This window comes from Festucalex cinctus, chromosome 15, assembly GCF_051991245.1.
Source record: "Festucalex cinctus isolate MCC-2025b chromosome 15, RoL_Fcin_1.0, whole genome shotgun sequence".
In the NCBI taxonomy this organism is placed as follows: Eukaryota; Metazoa; Chordata; class Actinopteri; order Syngnathiformes; family Syngnathidae; genus Festucalex; species Festucalex cinctus.
Window position 1 is genome coordinate 24530732 of NC_135425.1, and position 16648 is coordinate 24547379.

At 42.7% G+C, this 16648-nt stretch overlaps 3 protein-coding genes across 5 annotated transcripts; 2 read left to right on the forward strand and 1 right to left on the reverse strand.

The window, feature by feature from the left end:
* Positions 1-105: 105 nt before the first annotated feature.
* homer1 (homer scaffold protein 1) lies at positions 106-8116 on the reverse strand. Of its 2 annotated transcripts, XM_077498012.1 has the most exons (10): positions 7600-8116; positions 5217-5373; positions 4868-4999; positions 4673-4765; positions 3706-3759; positions 3310-3452; positions 2972-3131; positions 2604-2714; positions 2439-2519; positions 106-1287 (listed from the first exon to the last, which is right to left on the reverse strand). In XM_077498012.1, exons 1-10 carry the CDS (start codon positions 7602-7604, stop codon positions 1099-1101), a joined length of 1125 nt encoding a protein of 374 aa, XP_077354138.1. In that variant the 5' UTR covers positions 7605-8116; the 3' UTR covers positions 106-1098. The 2 variants fall into 2 exon arrangements, with proteins under 2 accessions (XP_077354138.1, XP_077354139.1); XM_077498013.1 differs by lacking the exon at positions 3706-3759 and having other exon boundaries at positions 7600-8109.
* LOC144002612 (uncharacterized) lies at positions 7303-11996 on the forward strand. Of its 2 annotated transcripts, XM_077498011.1 has the most exons (3): positions 7303-7404; positions 9358-9457; positions 9676-11996. In XM_077498011.1, the coding sequence occupies exons 2-3, from the start codon at positions 9381-9383 to the stop codon at positions 11681-11683; spliced, it is 2085 nt and encodes a 694-aa protein (XP_077354137.1). In that variant the 5' UTR covers positions 7303-7404; positions 9358-9380; the 3' UTR covers positions 11684-11996. The 2 variants fall into 2 exon arrangements, with proteins under 2 accessions (XP_077354137.1, XP_077354136.1); XM_077498010.1 differs by lacking the exon at positions 7303-7404 and having other exon boundaries at positions 7467-9457.
* Positions 11997-12133: 137 nt separating this feature from the next.
* dtwd2 (DTW motif tRNA-uridine aminocarboxypropyltransferase 2) lies at positions 12134-16389 on the forward strand. Its single transcript, XM_077498014.1, has 7 exons — positions 12134-12995; positions 13206-13296; positions 14213-14307; positions 14636-14834; positions 15000-15128; positions 15864-16067; positions 16151-16389. Exons 1-6 carry the CDS (start codon positions 12838-12840, stop codon positions 16041-16043), a joined length of 852 nt encoding a protein of 283 aa, XP_077354140.1. The 5' UTR covers positions 12134-12837; the 3' UTR covers positions 16044-16067; positions 16151-16389.
* Positions 16390-16648: the final 259 nt, after the last annotated feature.

The following is a 16648-nucleotide window of genomic DNA, read 5'->3' on the forward strand; positions in this document are numbered from 1 at the left end:
AAGGCAACACGATGTGTCTTATTTTCAATTTTAAAATGTGGGAAAAAAATGGATGTCTTCTTCAAGTTTTTTTTCCCCCCCTAGAAACTCCAAAATGACAATTAGTCAGCATCAATATTTTAATTCAAATACTTTTGACGACAAGCCCTTTAAGTCGCGTCGTGTTTATCCGACTTTTTTTTTTTTTTGGCAACAAATCAACAACTGACTAAAAGGCAACGTCAGCAAAAGAAAAAAAAAACATCTGTACAGAAAAAAAAAACATTTGGCAAAAAAAAAAAAAAATCAAAACAAGCTTCGGTTACTTGATAAATAGTTCAAAAATATTGCCAGTTTTTAAATAATTATTTTTCAAATTCACTCAAAAATTTTCACCACAAAAGGCGAAAAGCAAAAGTACCTGAAAGTGACGAAGCTTGGGCTTTAAACCCTTGGCCGCGTCTTCTTCTTTGTATTGCTGCTTGACGGCTCGCCGTCGCCCTCCCGAGTCCTACGAAAGAACAGCGTACCGTCGTCAAGTCCTCGCACCATTTGTTCATTTGGCTGATGACGTCGTTTTGAAAAAAAAAAAAAGGAGAGAAAGCCCCCCTAAGTTTGATGATTGAATAAGCAAGAAGAAAAAAAAGTGAAGAAAAAGCTCCAGTGTCACGGCGGTAAAGGCATCATCATGATCCCGGCCGTTCACTTGGCTGTTGTAAACGGTCCGAGTGGGCGTGGCAAAAAAGTGAGCGAGTACCATAAATGCGTCGAAAGCGTGTAAACATCTTGAGACATTGTAGTCCCGTGTCGTGGCGACGTGATGGCGGCAGTGGAAAAAAGTGGCGCTCGAGCCGCAATCGAGATGTGTTCCAGTTATGTCCGAGTTGCCTCCCAGGCGCACCCGAGCTGCAAATAATAAGAGTTGCCCCCCTCGGGTGCGCCCGAGCTGCAATCAAATTGCCTCCCAAGTAAGTATAGCTGAGCTGCACTCGAGTTGCTTCCCAGATGCATCAGAGCTGCAATCAAAGCCTGCGATCGAGTACCATTCAAAGGCGCAGTCCGAGGTGCGACTCGATCTGCGCCGGAGTACCGTTAAGGGGCGGGCGGGCGGCGGCATCCCTAGCTGCACTCGAGCAGCTTGGCGAGAGCGTCGCGCAGCTCGGTCAGCTCAAAGATCTTGCCGTCGAGCAGCTGCAGCAGCGAGCGCAGACTCTGGCGGAAGACCTCGCGCTCCCGCCGGTTGGCGTCCACGCGCTGCTCCAGCTCGCCCAGCTGCACCTCCAGCACCTCGTTACGACGCTCTACGTCCTGGCAAAGGGGGGGTTAATGAAAGACATCAAATCACACAGATGTTTTCGCACAACTTTTTAGACAATAACTTGCTTGATTTATTTTGATTAGAAATGAACAGGAAGTCCCCGCGACCCTTGTGAGGAGTAAGCGGTTAAGAAGATGGATGGATGGATGGATGGATGGATGGATGGATGGATGGATGGATGAACAGGGAGTTAACCATTTTGGTAAAAACCTAAGCAGGAAGAAGTCAATCGTGGTTACAACCTGAAGAGGAAGTAAACCATTATAGATACATAATAAACAGGGAGTCAGCCATTTTGTTTAGCACTTGAAAGGGAGGTGGTCATTTTGGTGTGGAATAGAACAGGAAGTCAAACATTTTGTTCAAAAAATGATAATGGAGTTTAAAGGGATACTTCACTCATTGAACAATTTTCAGCAGTGAAAAGTATATTTTATATATTTTGTCCAGAATAAATTTAACATTATTTTTCATGTACAATTTAATATCTTTAAAATGTAATTTTTCGACTTGCTGTCGACTGATGACGTCACCTGTGCTGAGGAAGTAACGGCCAATCATGGCTCACCTGTTTTCTGGGTTTGGTCAGTAAACTGAGCCATGATTGGTTGTTACCTACTTCCTCGGCACAGGTGATGTCATCATCAGTCGACAGCAAGTAAAATAAATAAATAACTAAAATTAAAAAAAAAAAAAAAAAACTTTTTAAAGGTATTAATTGTACATGAAAAATAATGAAGTTACCACATTAATTCATACAAAATATTAACTTTTTACTGCTGAAAATGGCTCAATGAGTCAACTATCCCTTTAAGATCTTCATTTCGACTTAAGCAATGGCAATTATAAATCTTTTTGAGTCAATTACTTCAACCCCTGAAAAACCAACACCAAAACATTTTAAAATAATGTATTTACTTTTTAATTATGTAAAAAAGAAGCACTGTATAATAAGAAAATAGAATACAGTGAAAGTAAAGAAATAAACTTTTTATAAATTTAGTATTCCGACTGTACATTGGGACAGAGCAAAAGCCACGACAATAGTCGTGTCCATTTTTATTCTAAGCACCGAGCCATTAACGAGAGTCAGCCATTTTGGGTTGAAGCGGCCATTTTGCGATCGTGTTCCACCGCTCACCTGAAGCTTTTGCGTGAGCGAGTCTCTTTGGGACTGAAATTGGTTGGCACTCTGCACCTCCACTTTGAGACACTCCAACTCCTGATGAGTTGACAAGGTGGGGTATAAGCCGAGGTTAAAGGTCAGAAGTTTGAGGTGTGGAAAAGGTGATCGAGGTGCACGTACGTGCTCCTTGGCCTTCAGTGCTGCCTCCAGCTCCTCGATGGTGCGGTTCAGCTCCGTTTTCTCCGATTTCACCGCCGTGGTTTGGCCGCTCACGCACTCTAGCTCCGTCACCTTCGTCCGCCATACAAAAAAATTATGAAGAAAAAAGTAAAAACAATGTGAAGATTGTGCTAACACATTAGCTCGGGTTTTCAAATCTTTTTGCGTCCAGAGGGGAAATTTTGTCCAGGGATCTCCTCACAATCCCAACGCCTCTTAAACATAAGTCGTTATGTGTATCCCTAAATGGCATAGAAATCAGCACTATTTAAAAAAAAAAAATAGAACTTTATAATAATAACAAAAGGACAATCTCTGCATGAGCCCACCCGTTTGTGTAGCCGCTCTGCCTCCTCTTGGTAGGCGGCCAGCTGCTGTTTCCACTGCTTGACGTTGGCCGTGGACTCCAGCAGCGCCGCCGTTAGCTTAGCGTTGTTGCCCTTCAGCGCCGCCAACTCCGCCTCCCAGTGCTTCCCGATGCTGGAGGAGCTGCAGCCATTGGGGGGGAAAACCATTTCGGGGCGCATACATTTAAGATATTTGCCTTAGGACTCGGGTCCCGATTCCCGGTGAATGGCCGTTGTTCACCGTATCGTACGATTTGACGCTATTGTTGCTGCCATCGGTCAAGCGCGAACATATTTGTTGAATTTGAACGCGGCTTCACCTGTGCGAGAAGGGAATGGCATTGTGGGAAGGTTCGGCTCGGGCCTCTGCGGGCTGGGGTGTGCCCGCCGCCGCTCTCTCGTCTTCGGTGCCGTTCACACTCTCCGGCGTCAGCGGTGACTGCAGAGGGCAGCTGGTGGACTCCTGAACGAGAAACATGTAAGCATTTTTTTTTTTAAATATGTAACTGTATTATTGATGTATGTCGATTTAAGTGATGACCATGGGTACACACGACCTCAAAAAGGGCACACGGGATTGTCCAAGGGAATATGACGGTGAATATCGGAGCGCGACGATGGCAGTCCACCAAATAGGAAGGTATTGTGGTGCTTTTGGGGACTTGATGTAAGAGTGAGTAGAAAGGGCCAACACGGAGGGCTCACGTCACATTTACCTTCTTAGACGCGGGTTTGTTGGCGGGCAACACGTTTCTTCGGACAGCGCTGCCCTGCGGGGTTGCCAGGCAGAACAGAGGGGGTGACACGAGTCAAAGTCGAAGATTAACTTAGTTGTTGGCTTGGCCGTTAATGATCAAATAGAAAATCTAGTTTATTAATCACGAGGGCTGCACAATCTATCGAAAAAATATCAATATTGCGATATTGGCCAATGCAATATGCATACCACAAAGACATGCAATAAGTTTGATACGGAATTTTATCTGAATTTGACCAGTCAGACTGTCAGGTTTACCTATTTGACATTTATTAAACGTGACAAAAAAGGAGAGAAGACACTTCAAAGATCGCGAGGAGAGAGGAGAGGAACCGACTGATACAATTCACTGCTGCACTCTCTGAAAAAAAAAAAATCCACTCCTCACCCTCTCCTTTTATTTGGGTTCCACGCCCCTAGTTACATGGGTGTTACAACCTTATTAATGCAATTGCAAAACATAGTTGGAACACAATGTACTTAACGAAAATGTAATTACAATTAATTAAGAATACATTGAGTTTGACTATTTTGCCGCATGAAAAAAAATGTACCGGTAATTCTTTCATTAGATAATAAAAATGTAATTTCTTTAGGTACATGTTAAATATCGCAATAATATCGATATCGCATGTTTTTCCAATATCGTGCAGCCCTCTTAATCACTATTTTTTTTTTTTTTGGCGGTGGGGAATAAAGATTTGCATTTAGGGGCTTCTGTAGTTCCAAACGCATCTTCGCTAATGTGACACGGCTGCTAACAGAAGGTAAAACATACATTGAAATACGATTGAAACGATGAATCTAATAAATATTGAACCAAATCGATGCCCTCGAATTAGACCAGTTGATACAGTTTGACAGCTCATTTTATGCAAAATCGCTGAATCCTTTAAAAATATGTAGCTCAATTGGGTCTTGTATACCTGCGAGGGCGTGCTGGTGAGCTCCATCTTCTCTTGCGACTTCTCCTTGGCGAGTCGCGCCGCCTCCTTGAACTCGGCAAACTTTTCCGCAAACTTGGGAAAAAAAATAAAAAAATAAAAAAATCCCCGAAAGAACTCGGTTAGCGGAATGCTAACAAAAACTAGCGATTCAAACAAAATGAAACAAGCAGAGACCTTGCTCAGGTGGCTCTCGCACGAGAAGCCCAACCCGTAGACGGTGTTGGCGCGGCTGTCGGCCCACTGACCGAACTTCTGGGAGGTCTTGGTGAAGGTCATGTTGGGGGTGATGGTGCTGTTGATGACGGCCTGGCGGACAAATCCATTTAGCTTCACGCTAACGCCATGAGACTGCACTACAAGTCTGAGTCCATCGTTAGATGCGTGATTTTTTTAGATGAATTTCAGTTTGTCTCAATAGATCCATTTTTTGTGACTTTTTTTTTTCTGCAAACATTCAACTATATCTTGAGCAAAAATGCTATCAGACCTAGGATGTATGTGCGTACATTTAGCGAGTACAGACCTTGGATCCGTCCAGGCTGATGATGCGGTAGACGTTCCTGGTGCTGTCAAAGAAGTAAGAGACGGTGACGGCATGTTTGCTGGTGGGAAGCCAGTTCTTCTTGGTCGTAGGGTCAATCTGGAAGATGTGCGCCCGCGTGCTGAAGATGGGCTGCTCACTGCACGGGGACAGAAAAGAGGCGAGTTTTGAAATAATAATTTTAAAAAAAATACTGCTAATACCAAAAAATAAAAAAATGCATGTGCATGAGGTACAAGTATTATTGTTGTATTTGTGGCCGCCATCCTTACATTCCACACTAAAATGTCTGTGACTTTGAGTGTGTGTGGATTTAAAAGGCCTTGTGAGTGACTGTTGAATGTGCTTATTACATGCTTATCTGTTACCGTTTGACATATGGTTTGCCGCTGGCTTTGAAATGTGTCAATAAAGTCGATTAATTTTGCTGTGAGACACATGCTTTTTTTTTTTGTTATATTAGATATCTAACAGGGTTCCTATAGTATTATTAGTATGTGACAAACAGTGTGTCAGATGATGTCGTGTTTCCAGCACAGCCTGCATCCAAATGTGACCTTGTGCTTTTCATGTGGTCATTGTTCAAACATAATCCCTTTTGCCCCCCCAAATGAAAAGCAACAACGCATTCAGGAATCCACTGGGTGGATGTGATGAGTGCAGGGGATGATGAGTGAGCCAATCCAAATATTATTGAGGGGAAAAAAAAAAAAAAAAAAAAAAAGGATTCCCGGCAACGCAAGTAAAATTTGTGTTGTTGCGACAGACACTTACGGGGGGGGGAAAAAAAAAAAAAAAAAAGGCTGTTCCTGGTCACACTTGTCCCCCTCGTAAAAACCTTTTGGGCACACTGACGGGCTCTTCACCAGCGTAATTCTAAATAATCTGACTGCAAAACCCGCGGCCGTTTTGGCAGCCGTAAACCGGCATTACGTACTTAGATGCTTTGTTGCCATGGCAATGAGGCAACAGGCCACGTGACCGTATCTCTCTTTCTCTCCGTCTCGTGCCCTTCCACAAATACTCCAGTTTGATCTAGATCCACCATAAGTATGTCCGTTTGTTTACATGTGTTTGCTCTGCTGATTTTTGTGTATATATTTTCAAAATATATATATTTTGGAATGGTCATGTACACCTTCAAACATAACAAATAGGGATGGGCGAATAGTGGCACTAGGTATTGGTATCGGGACAATACATGTATTTTTTTAAGGTATGGTAGGTGGAGCTGCAATGGCTAGCACTGATACTTAAGGCAAAAAATAATAATAAAAAAAAATCTATCATTCCATCCATCCATCCATCCATCTTCTACCGCTTATCCGAGGTCGGGTCGTGATTTTTACATTTAATAAATGTATAAATAATAAGTTACATTTACAGAATATTTTGAGATTTTATTTTTAAAAAATCATTAGGTTTAGTTGTGATTAACATATATATATATTTTCTTTTTCTTTTTTAAAGAAATGCTTGTTTTCAAGTTCCAGTAAAAGTCGTTAATCCCACAGAACAGAGCAAGCATAAAACTCAGTGAGTATTGTCGTATGCTGTTTATATGCATCGTTCCGTGTATGTTGTTAACAATTTGCGCTAATTTATTAGCCCATATATGGTTTTAGCAATAAGCTAGTGGATGTTCATAATCAGGCATAGTTAGATGATTCGACTGAACATTCTGGTGTTTGCATAAACAATATTTTACGCTCTTTCGTTTTATGTGGCAGCTTTATGGTAAACTACTAAAATTAATTGGTGAATTATGCAAAAGAGTGAGAACAGGCGCTAAGGAATACTTTATAAAGTGTGTTTTAATATTTTCAAACTGTGCTTTAATAGGATTAAATGTATTTAAAGCAAGTGGATGGGGTAAAACTATAAATAATAAAGGCTTTTAATATGTTTCTCTCTAGTGCTGATTTAATATTATTGCTGGTGGGTGTGGGTTGACCCGCTCGCGATAAACGGGGGTTCGCTGAATTGGCCAAAACAAACAAACAAACAAATTGCTGACTTTTATGATAACACACAAAGAAGCCTGCCAGTTCGTTTGCATCCACAACCCGAACGCTAACCCTGTGTTGCAGACTTGACACATGACAAAATGTGTCAGTCTGTGAGTGGATTTATTGACAGCTGCTGTCCTCACGAGCGGCTTTAATCTCCTGTGAGCGTTTATTAGTGAGCAAGCGGTGGCTATTCGGCTAGGCTAGGCTAAGCGAGGCTAGTCAATGCTGCCTCGCAGTGTGCGTTTACGAGTTTGACAGTGACGCGCAGGAATGTGCGGAGGTGCGCGAAAACAAACCGCACGCGTGCGTCAGGCATGAACACCGCACGGCAAACAATAGCTAATTAAACGTACCCCATGGTTGCTGGTGTAGTCCGAGTGGTCCCGAAGACGCTCCCCTCCAGCCGCCACCTCCGTCCCCGCTGGTCCTCTCGGCTGTCTCCTCGCTCTCACGGTTCACTCCGACATGGCCTGACGTGTTGGCGGCCGTAGGTGCATGCGTGCCCGGACGCGCATGATGATGATGACCGCGAACCCTCCTCCTCCGCCGCCCGGCTAGCACCTGCTAACACCTGCTAGCATCGCTCGACTCGGCTCACTAATAGCTCCACTCGGCTGAAAGGGAATTAGAACTCACTTTTCTTGCGAGTTGATGCGAAATACACTCAAACGAGGTTATTATTAATATTGTTTGGGGGTTTTTATGTTACATTTTTGTAAAATATTCTCCCGTGTACACTCGCTACTGTGCATCCATTCGTTGCTAGCTTTGTGACTAGTGGATTCCATTATGTAGGAGAGACGTACGACGGTGATGTCATCACGTAAAACTTTACATTGGACGTGATTGGCTAAATGTTGTCGATCAAACAAGAAATTAAAAAAAAAAAGTGACATGGATCAGGGTTTTGATTTATTACAGTATTGCTGCTTTTCCAACGTTTTTTAATTGAAATTTTACATATTAATACACATAAACATCTCTTCAAATAAAATGTAAAAAAAAATATATACAGTATATAGGTAGGATATAATTTACAATTTCTCTGCCACTTCTCACACTAGTCGTAAACAAAAAAGGACGTGTTCCAAAAATATACACAAATTATTCTTGTTTGCACCTAACATATACTGTATATTAGGCTCTCCAGTCTAAGACATGTCAGAATTTCCTTATTCCACATTTTAAGTACGGTAATAATAGTGGTCACTAGCTTTACATTTTTTCCAACAAAAGGTGATCATTCTTCTTGCGTGTTCCACATGTTTCGAACTAACAAAGTCTCTGGGCTGGGGTATATACCAAGGATACATATTTGGCGATATGGGACAATTTTTTCCCCCACCAAATTCAAGAATCATTTGGACTTTTAGACAAGCAATTTCCCAGTCTTCCTTACTCATGTAGTCTTGTACATCTGTACTGCAAGCGTTTATAATCTGTTACATTCCTTACCGTTCACATGATAATATACATTTCAGTCTTAAATAAAATATTGTCAGGTAATGGTCTCCAACCACCGGTCCGCAGCCCAGCAATGGTCCACGGGCCATTTGGTCCCGGTCCGATATATTAATTAATTAATTAATTTTAAAACAGAGCTTATTTGCGCCAAAATATACAGTATCAACCGGGTGGCATCAACACCCCATGAGGCCAAGATTTCACACCTTGTATTAGTAAACCTGTGGGTACATTTAGACAAGGTCATTATTTCAGTGTACATTGTGTAACATCATTGTTTTGTGGTGTGACATAAGATTTTTGGAAAATAGAGGAAAAACATGTGACTTAGTTACAGTATGTAAAGTTGGGGAACACTGAACTAAAATAACACCCTAAATTAGTCCGACACAACTAAGATAGTTGTAGTGAGGTGGTTGTTTTTAGCAAAAGGTCAATTGACAAAATAAGTCACAGGCTCAAGTCACGTCCGACATGTAGCGAATGCCTCGCATGAAACACAGGAAGACCGGTTTTCTATTTCAAGATTACGCTGAGCAGGAAAACTCGAGTGAACGTGTTTGCAACGTGACAAGCAGAGCAGAGCAGAGCAGAGGCAGTGAAGTAAAAACATCATCAGCGAGGTTTAACGATGGACGCTTTGACAGGGGACGACGATGTTGACGCCGAGATGCAAGTTCTGACGCCCGATGATGTCGCCAAGCCGGAACGGGATGCTGGCGATGAAATGGAAAACCTTCAAAACAGGTCGTTTGTACAGGCGCTACAAAGTTTGTTTACACTAAAGCTGTTTTGAATCTGTAATATTAACAATTATTATTAGGTTATTCTTGGCTCGGGTCATAATCAATCCAGAATATAGAATGTGTGCATGGAAAATAAACAGTATTTAAGGGTTTAAAAAAAAAAAAAAAAGGTCAAAACTTTCAAACATCTCATCAACGATATTACATTCTGTCCTTCAGTTTACGCGAAGCTGTCTGTGATGACAACATTCGTCCAAAGATGCAGTGTCTGGTCATGGACACCTCCTTCTCCATGGTGGCCATGCAAGGTGAGGACAGCGGGATCGCCTGGGAGACCACCCCGAGTCACTGCTCCACGTCCTGGCCACCCGAAGTAGAGGAACCCACCAAGGAACCTGGCCCTCCAGCAGGAAGGATCATCATCGTTATGGATGAGGAGTTGACGTCAAGGCGGAAGAAAACTAAAGCAGAAGGACAAAAGAAAGAGAGAAGTGGCACCATCTCGGAAAGGCCAGACTTAGTGGGCCTTGCGCCGCTCCACATGAAAGATGAGGGTGATGAAGATACTCATGGAGTTCCTCGTCAAGATAAGGAGCAAAGACTGTTTAGTTTGGTGTCGGAAGGCTCAGAAATCATCAACATTGTTGTTCCTCCGAAGCTGGCGACTGTGGATGAAGAGGAGAGCAAGGGGATGGTGGACAACCTGTCCTATCTGGAGGAGTGCTCTGCTCCTAAAGCTGACGACGAAGAAGAGCCCTGTGATCAGTTGTTTGAGCAGGACTGCGAGCCAAGGGCAGATGCTTCAGCGGGACCAGTTGCACAAGTTGATCCTACACCACTGGTCAGTGTCACAGACCCACCAGGAGCTCCTGTGGTGCGGCCTCCAGGAATGGAAGCTGTTTGTAATGTGGACTACTTTGAAGCCTTCTCCTTGATTGATGACCATGCCCCAGGAAGTCCCACTGTGGTCCCACCTAAGCTTGGACTTCCTGACCACAAGACTGCCGAGGAGAAACCAGTGCAGGGCGAAGACACCACAACAGGTGAAAAACAGGAAAGACCAGATGCCAATTGTCCAGGGGCACTGACCAGTGAGGTTCTAGAGGAATTCTTCTACAGTGGTACCGACAACACCCTCATGAGAAGCCACCTGGACAGGGAGGATGCGGTTGGAGAAGCCAAGGTCTCTCCGCCTCCTTCTAAACTCAACGGATCGACTTTGTTTGAAAATGAAGTGGATGTCTTGACTCCGGTCTTTCTACCTGAAGGGCCACCCAAGATTATCGACCCGATTTTGTTCGAGGAACCCAAAGCCATGGCCTTCCTGTACGACGACCTGTATGAGGAGGCAACTGGAAGTCGTCAAAGGGAAGAAGACACAGAGAGCGTGGCATCTGAAAAGTCATTCCACAGCAGACATTCAGATCGGGAAGCCAGGGGATACCTGGAGAAGTATGTCCTCATAGATGAGACACCTGTGGTGGAAGAGCAACCAGTTCCCGAGGACGGACCTCCACTTTTATCCCAAGGTTTTGCTGATTTTCCCTCCACGTCCCCTGAGGTAGAAATGCCAAACTCGGAGGAGGAAATTACCGATTTCTTTAGATCAAGTGCCAGTTCTTCTCCATGTGACATCAAGGCTTTTGTTGTTTTCCAAGAAGACAACAGTCCGTCAACAACGGAATGTGTCACAGTAACAGATGCAGTAGACAACGAAATCCCTGAAGGTCCCATTGCCGTATTTGAGACTTCCTTTGAGCCTGACTGGGAAGGGATGGATGTTGATGACATGAATTCAGAGGACATCAACGTGCCGGTGAATTTCAATCAACAGACGTGGCTGCAAGACTCTGAAGTGGTAAAACCGTGTCCTCCACCCAGGAGAAAAACTAGATCACCCCTGAAGGAGTGCCTGGCCCTAGCACCTCTGACGCCGGCAGAGGATGAACATACTGGGAAAGTACAGCAAGTGGAAGAGAAAGAGGCGGAGGTACCTGTTAAGACTAGCAATGAGGGGGACGGAGATCAGGAGGTCGATCCTCAGATGAGCAACACATCCGCCGACGAAGTTACTGACAAGAAACCAATTGAAGAAGAGGACATTGAAGTAGTTTTAACGCAAACACAACCTCAAGCAACAGAGTCAGAAAAGGTTCATCCCGAGAAACAAGATCATTTGACGACATTGCCAATCAAGCCAGCAAAGACAACTTGTAGAATTTTTTAGCATCATTCTTAAAATTACAATCCACACTCAGTAAACATATTTATCGTGGGATGTACGATGCGTGTGTATGCTGAATCGATGACGCTGAGCAGAAATGCTGTGAAATTAATTCAATTGTTGAGATGTAGACCTTATAGACTGAGAAGTTTGAATGGTTTGAATATATCAAGAAAAAATATGAGAATATGAGTTAGAAGAGATGAGGAAAAGCTGAGGATGTTGATCTTGTCTCGTGGGAATATGGTGATATATGAAATTGTATGGAAAGTGAGATTTTCTGGAAAATGTAAGCTAGTTTCCGAGATGTTCTGAATGTTGTGAATCTTTTCAAATTGAAATGGTTTGAATCGTAACCGACTATCCGTTGGCAGCAAAAGGAATGGTTCAATTTTCCTGTCCTATTTAATTATTTTTCTCCAATTTACTTTATCCTTGGCTTCTGTCAGTCTCCATATCTGCCCCGGGATGCATTGGTTGTTAAGTGGATGTCGGCTGGCCGCCTCCATGCTGGGATGAACATTGAGGTTGTAGCATCGTAAACAAACAGTGAAAGTCCAATAGCATCGATATTCTTCACTCAATGGCGATCAGCATGTTTACTTTGCAGAGGCTAGCTAGCGATCATGTCTTAATTGTGCTGGATAACCACTGATGTGAACAAAAATGCTCAACTAGTAGGGGAGTGGGGACTCAGATCAGATGCAGTGCGTCTCTGGCTGATGTTTTAGCCACCCCCAAACACACACAATCAGGAAAATTGAAATGGTTCAAAATCTTTGTAGCACAATGTAAAGGGCCACCGTGAATTGTTTTATTTGGGGCTGCAAACAGATTAATCCTATGAGGGAAATAGGGTTACAAAAGGTGAGTTATAAATAGTGTAGTGTGACATGGAATAATCTTATACTTAATAAACAAGTGTCAGTGTGTATTTAATCTAATGAAACCAAAACAAGTTTATTTGTAGCCTACAGCCTTTAATCACAAGGGTCTCAAAAAGGCTTCATAAATTCAGAGGTGACAAAGATTAGGGACAGTCACTGACTTTACCAGGCAAATAAACAAACTGGAAGTGGAAGTGGTGGCCTGGCTGTGGCTCTGTGTCACCGCCTCGCTTGTTTGTAGCCTCTTGAGTCAAAAGCTAGCTCCTCGCGATGGAGCATATCTCAAACAGCCGGCCATGCTCCCCCACGAAAGACGACGACTCCCCGGACACTTCGAGTGACGACGACTGCCTGGACGACGCTTTCGGCGACCTGGCGGCGCTACCGGTCGAGGTTAGCGAGCGAAGGCCGACGTGTTTACGGTGCCGGTGAGCAGAATTATGACACTTGACCGAAGCTAAGCTAATGCTAAGCGAATGGAGCCCAGTCAAGACTCCATTGGGCTATTTGTTTTGTTTTTTGAAATGCTCGTTCGCGAGAAAACTATTCAACTATATGTTTGCTTTGCACGATCAGTGAAATTAAAGAGAAGAAGAAATAGCGTTTGATTTACTCCCTCCCTACTTTCTATTATTTAGTCGCCCTCAGAAGGTGTGTCTGTGTCCCTTTCTACCTGCACAACCTCTGGACGTGTCCACATGTCTCTACATCGTACAGCACCCCGCAGAGGTAAATCCTTTTCTTCCATTATTTCAACGCTATGCGATCGGCTCTCTGCTGATCTCAACACTGTCCGAAGCACACACCTACATTACAGTCTAAATTATATTTGTACCACGAAATTGTATTAATGTCATGGAAGAGTCTGTTTTCTGCAGTTCGTATCATTTCTTTTTGCCTGAAGGTGACTCTTTTTTTTTTTTTAATTGCCCAATCAGATTTTAGTTTCGATGTGTTTGTCAAGCTAACCTGCCCAATGACCTTCAGAATCATCAGTTTCCTCTTGTTGTATTTTTCTAATATAGCTGCAGTGCCAATGGAAATTGGCCTCCTCCTTTAAGAATTACACCATGTATGTTTGTGGTTCAATTAATAAAAATAACACAGTAGAGTTATCGGGTGGAATGCTCATACTTTGTAGCACCTCAAAACGTTCCCCATTGGACCTCCAAGGATCGCAGCGAGTTGGTATGTGTGTAAGGGTCAATCGGCAGGTGTGCAAGTTTGAGTCACAGACTGTAATATGTAATTGTCCAGTTCAGTCGTGTTTGGCCATGCTGCTCTGTATGCGGCGGACTTTAAACTATAATGGGAACGTTGCTTTAACCAATCACATTTCAAATTTGTCCACTCGGGGCCAACTAGTTGGCACACAATGATGTCATTATTGGGGCAAATAAATGTTTGACAAGCAAAACGTGTCTGTTGCAATCTTTTTATCATCAATCTCTCAGGTTAGTGTTATGTATTTTATTTAGTTTTTAAAATTCAAGTGTCGTTTTATTATGAATCTCTGACAGATTGTTTCTGTGCCTCAGTAGGTGTTGCTGTTTTGATTAGCAACATCCAATGGTTCTTGGCATGAGACTTGTTTAAAAAAAAAAAAAGTATGGTACAGATAATGTTACGTGTGTCTTGCTTTCAGGAGAGCAGAGTTCTTCGCACAGTACCTCTTCTTGCTGCGTGTTTACCACCGGGAAAGTGCAACGTCATTATCGGGAGGCGCTTTAATGAGGCAAAGTAAGCAGCACCCACTTGAATCGCTTTCACACATAGGTCGCACAAAAACTAGTCATTAGAGATAGAACAGTAGATCCATCTTTTTCTTCCCCACCTGTGCCTTTAACATAGAACCTACAGAGTAGGAGAACAATAACTGAATTTAACACACTTGAGACCTTCTAACACCATGACATCAGGTAGGTAAAGTAGCTATTATTTGGGTCTAATTTGCAAATTTTCACTGAGTAGTGTACTCATTTTGGTTGATATATTATTTATCTTTGAGTAGATACTGTAGTTTCAGAGTTTCTGTTTTGTTTTTCCTCTCTCTGTCTCTGTCTCTGAGGAACCCGGATCTGGCCGAAGTGTGCCGGGACAGCCGGACTCTGATCCTGTACCCGGGCCCCAACTCCCAGAACCTGGAGGAGTTGGTAGAGCGGCCAGAAGAGGGCGTCAAGACGCATAACATCATTCTTATCGATGGCACCTGGAGTCAGGCCAAGAACATTTTTCTCAAAAACAGCATGCTGCATCTCCCCAAGCAGGTGGGTGGAGTTAATATGATAACAAATTGGCTGTGTAGGATAAAGAATATTTGCCTGAGTATTCCTACATTATCTGAATACATGTATTAATCCACTCTTTGGATTCAAATAGTGAGTTGAATGCGCAAATTTGAGTAAAAACAATTGCTTAAAAATGTCCATCAGGTGCAGCTCAACAGAAGTCTTTCGAGCCAGTACGTGATCCGCACGCAGCCCTCCAACATCTGCTTGTCCACGCTGGAGTGCGCTGCCGTTGCTCTGTCCATCCTGGAGTGCAATGACATTTTCCAAGAGGTACATCAGAAATGAGGAAGGATGCCATGTTGTTAGTGTAAGTCTTACACTAACAACATGGCTGCAAATGTACAAAAAAAGAACGTCAGTGTTGCCAATTTAGCAACTTTTCCGACTCTTAACGACTGATTTTCAAAAAATTGATTTTAATTTCCGCTGTATAACAAACATGACTGACCAAAATGAACCCACATTTTATGTCCACGTTTTTACTTATGTTCAACCTTAATAAAATATTTTCATAATGCTTCTAATGAAACATCGACTTAAAACTAGTTGAACGGTGCCTTTGCCATGGCCTGAGGGGATTTGTATCATTTTTACTGGCACGAAGCAACTTTAAGGAGGATGGTAGGAATACTGCCACACAAAAAAATACAAATGTGCTGACTGCTTTATGGCATATGTCAAAAGCTACCCCGGATGAAAGGACAGTCAAGGATCAACATTGGCCTGGATTTTACTCGCTGGAGTTAGCTAAAAGGAAATGGGGTTTTCCTTCAGACATAACAATACCGCTTTTGTCCATATGGCGCCGCCATAATCAACATAAACTGAAAGTTCCTTAGTGTTGCATTAATGTTAAAATACTTTTATGTCCACAAGCAGTAAACAGGACAAGACCTAAAACACACAAATTAAAAATACAATACAGACACTCACACTGACATAATAGACTCCTGATAATCCAAATGATCCACATGGATTCAAACAATCCCCGTATTCTTCCCACAGGTGCTGCTGAGGCCGCTGAAGGCCCTGTGCTCCTTCCAGCTGGAGCACGGCGCTCAGGTGCACCACAGCAAGGAGCACCTGCTGAAGAACGGCATGTACGATAAAACCATGCCCAAGAACAAGCGCAAGATCAAGAGGCTGGAGAAGCTCGTGACCGACCACAACTGCCTGCTGAGATGATCGCGTACGAATCGGCGTTGTCAGGTTGACAAATCTTTTTTTTTTTTTGGTTCATTTTTGATGGGTCACTTTTCAGGGAATTCTTTTTTTTTCTCTCTCTCTCCCAGGGATAAAGTGAGAGGCTTGACGGATACATTGTGGGGATTTGAAAAGAATTTATAAATATATTTTGGAATATCAAATAAAAATGCTGGAGGAGCTGTACTGGGGCCACACAGATTTCTGACGGAGCACCATCACTGGACACTTAATTTTTTTTCTTTCTTTTGATTTTTTTTTTTTTTTTTAAGAATTTGATTATGAATTATTTAATGCGAATAAATTGTGTTTTTATAGCACTTCCAAATGTTGCTGCTTGTATTTTGTACACTTTACATGGGTTTCTCCAATCTCTGTGGGGTTTAAAAAAAAACAACAAAAAAACAAAAAACATTTAAAGTACAAAAAATATATATACATTCTTTATCTTATTGGTGGGGGGGGGGCATAACGACAACTATCTCAGTCATTTGTGAAACTTGTGTGTCTGTCTTGTATTTTAATGCCCCCAGTGGCCAAGGTGGCTCCATAGAAAGGAGCTCAAAGTGGTTTGGAAAGGACTAATC

Bases quoted from the DNA above. Each gene is read 5' to 3' on its own strand.
- dtwd2 (XM_077498014.1), top strand. From the start codon at position 12,838: ATGGAGCATATCTCAAACAGCCGGCCATGCTCCCCCACGAAAGACGAC. The intron at 13,297-14,212 runs GTAAATCCTTTT...TCTTGCTTTCAG, and splicing joins TCGTACAGCACCCCGCAGAG to GAGAGCAGAGTTCTTCGCAC. The intron at 14,308-14,635 runs GTAAGCAGCACC...TCTGTCTCTGAG, and splicing joins AGGCGCTTTAATGAGGCAAA to GAACCCGGATCTGGCCGAAG.
- LOC144002612 (XM_077498010.1), top strand. From the start codon at position 9,342: ATGGACGCTTTGACAGGGGACGACGATGTTGACGCCGAGATGCAAGTT. The intron at 9,458-9,675 runs GTCGTTTGTACA...TCTGTCCTTCAG, and splicing joins ATGGAAAACCTTCAAAACAG to TTTACGCGAAGCTGTCTGTG.
- homer1 (XM_077498012.1), bottom strand. The intron at 3,453-3,705 runs GTAAATGTGACG...TTTCTCGTTCAG, and splicing joins ACAAACCCGCGTCTAAGAAG to GAGTCCACCAGCTGCCCTCT. The intron at 2,715-2,971 runs GTGGGCTCATGC...TGGCGGACGAAG, and splicing joins CAGAGCGGCTACACAAACGG to GTGACGGAGCTAGAGTGCGT.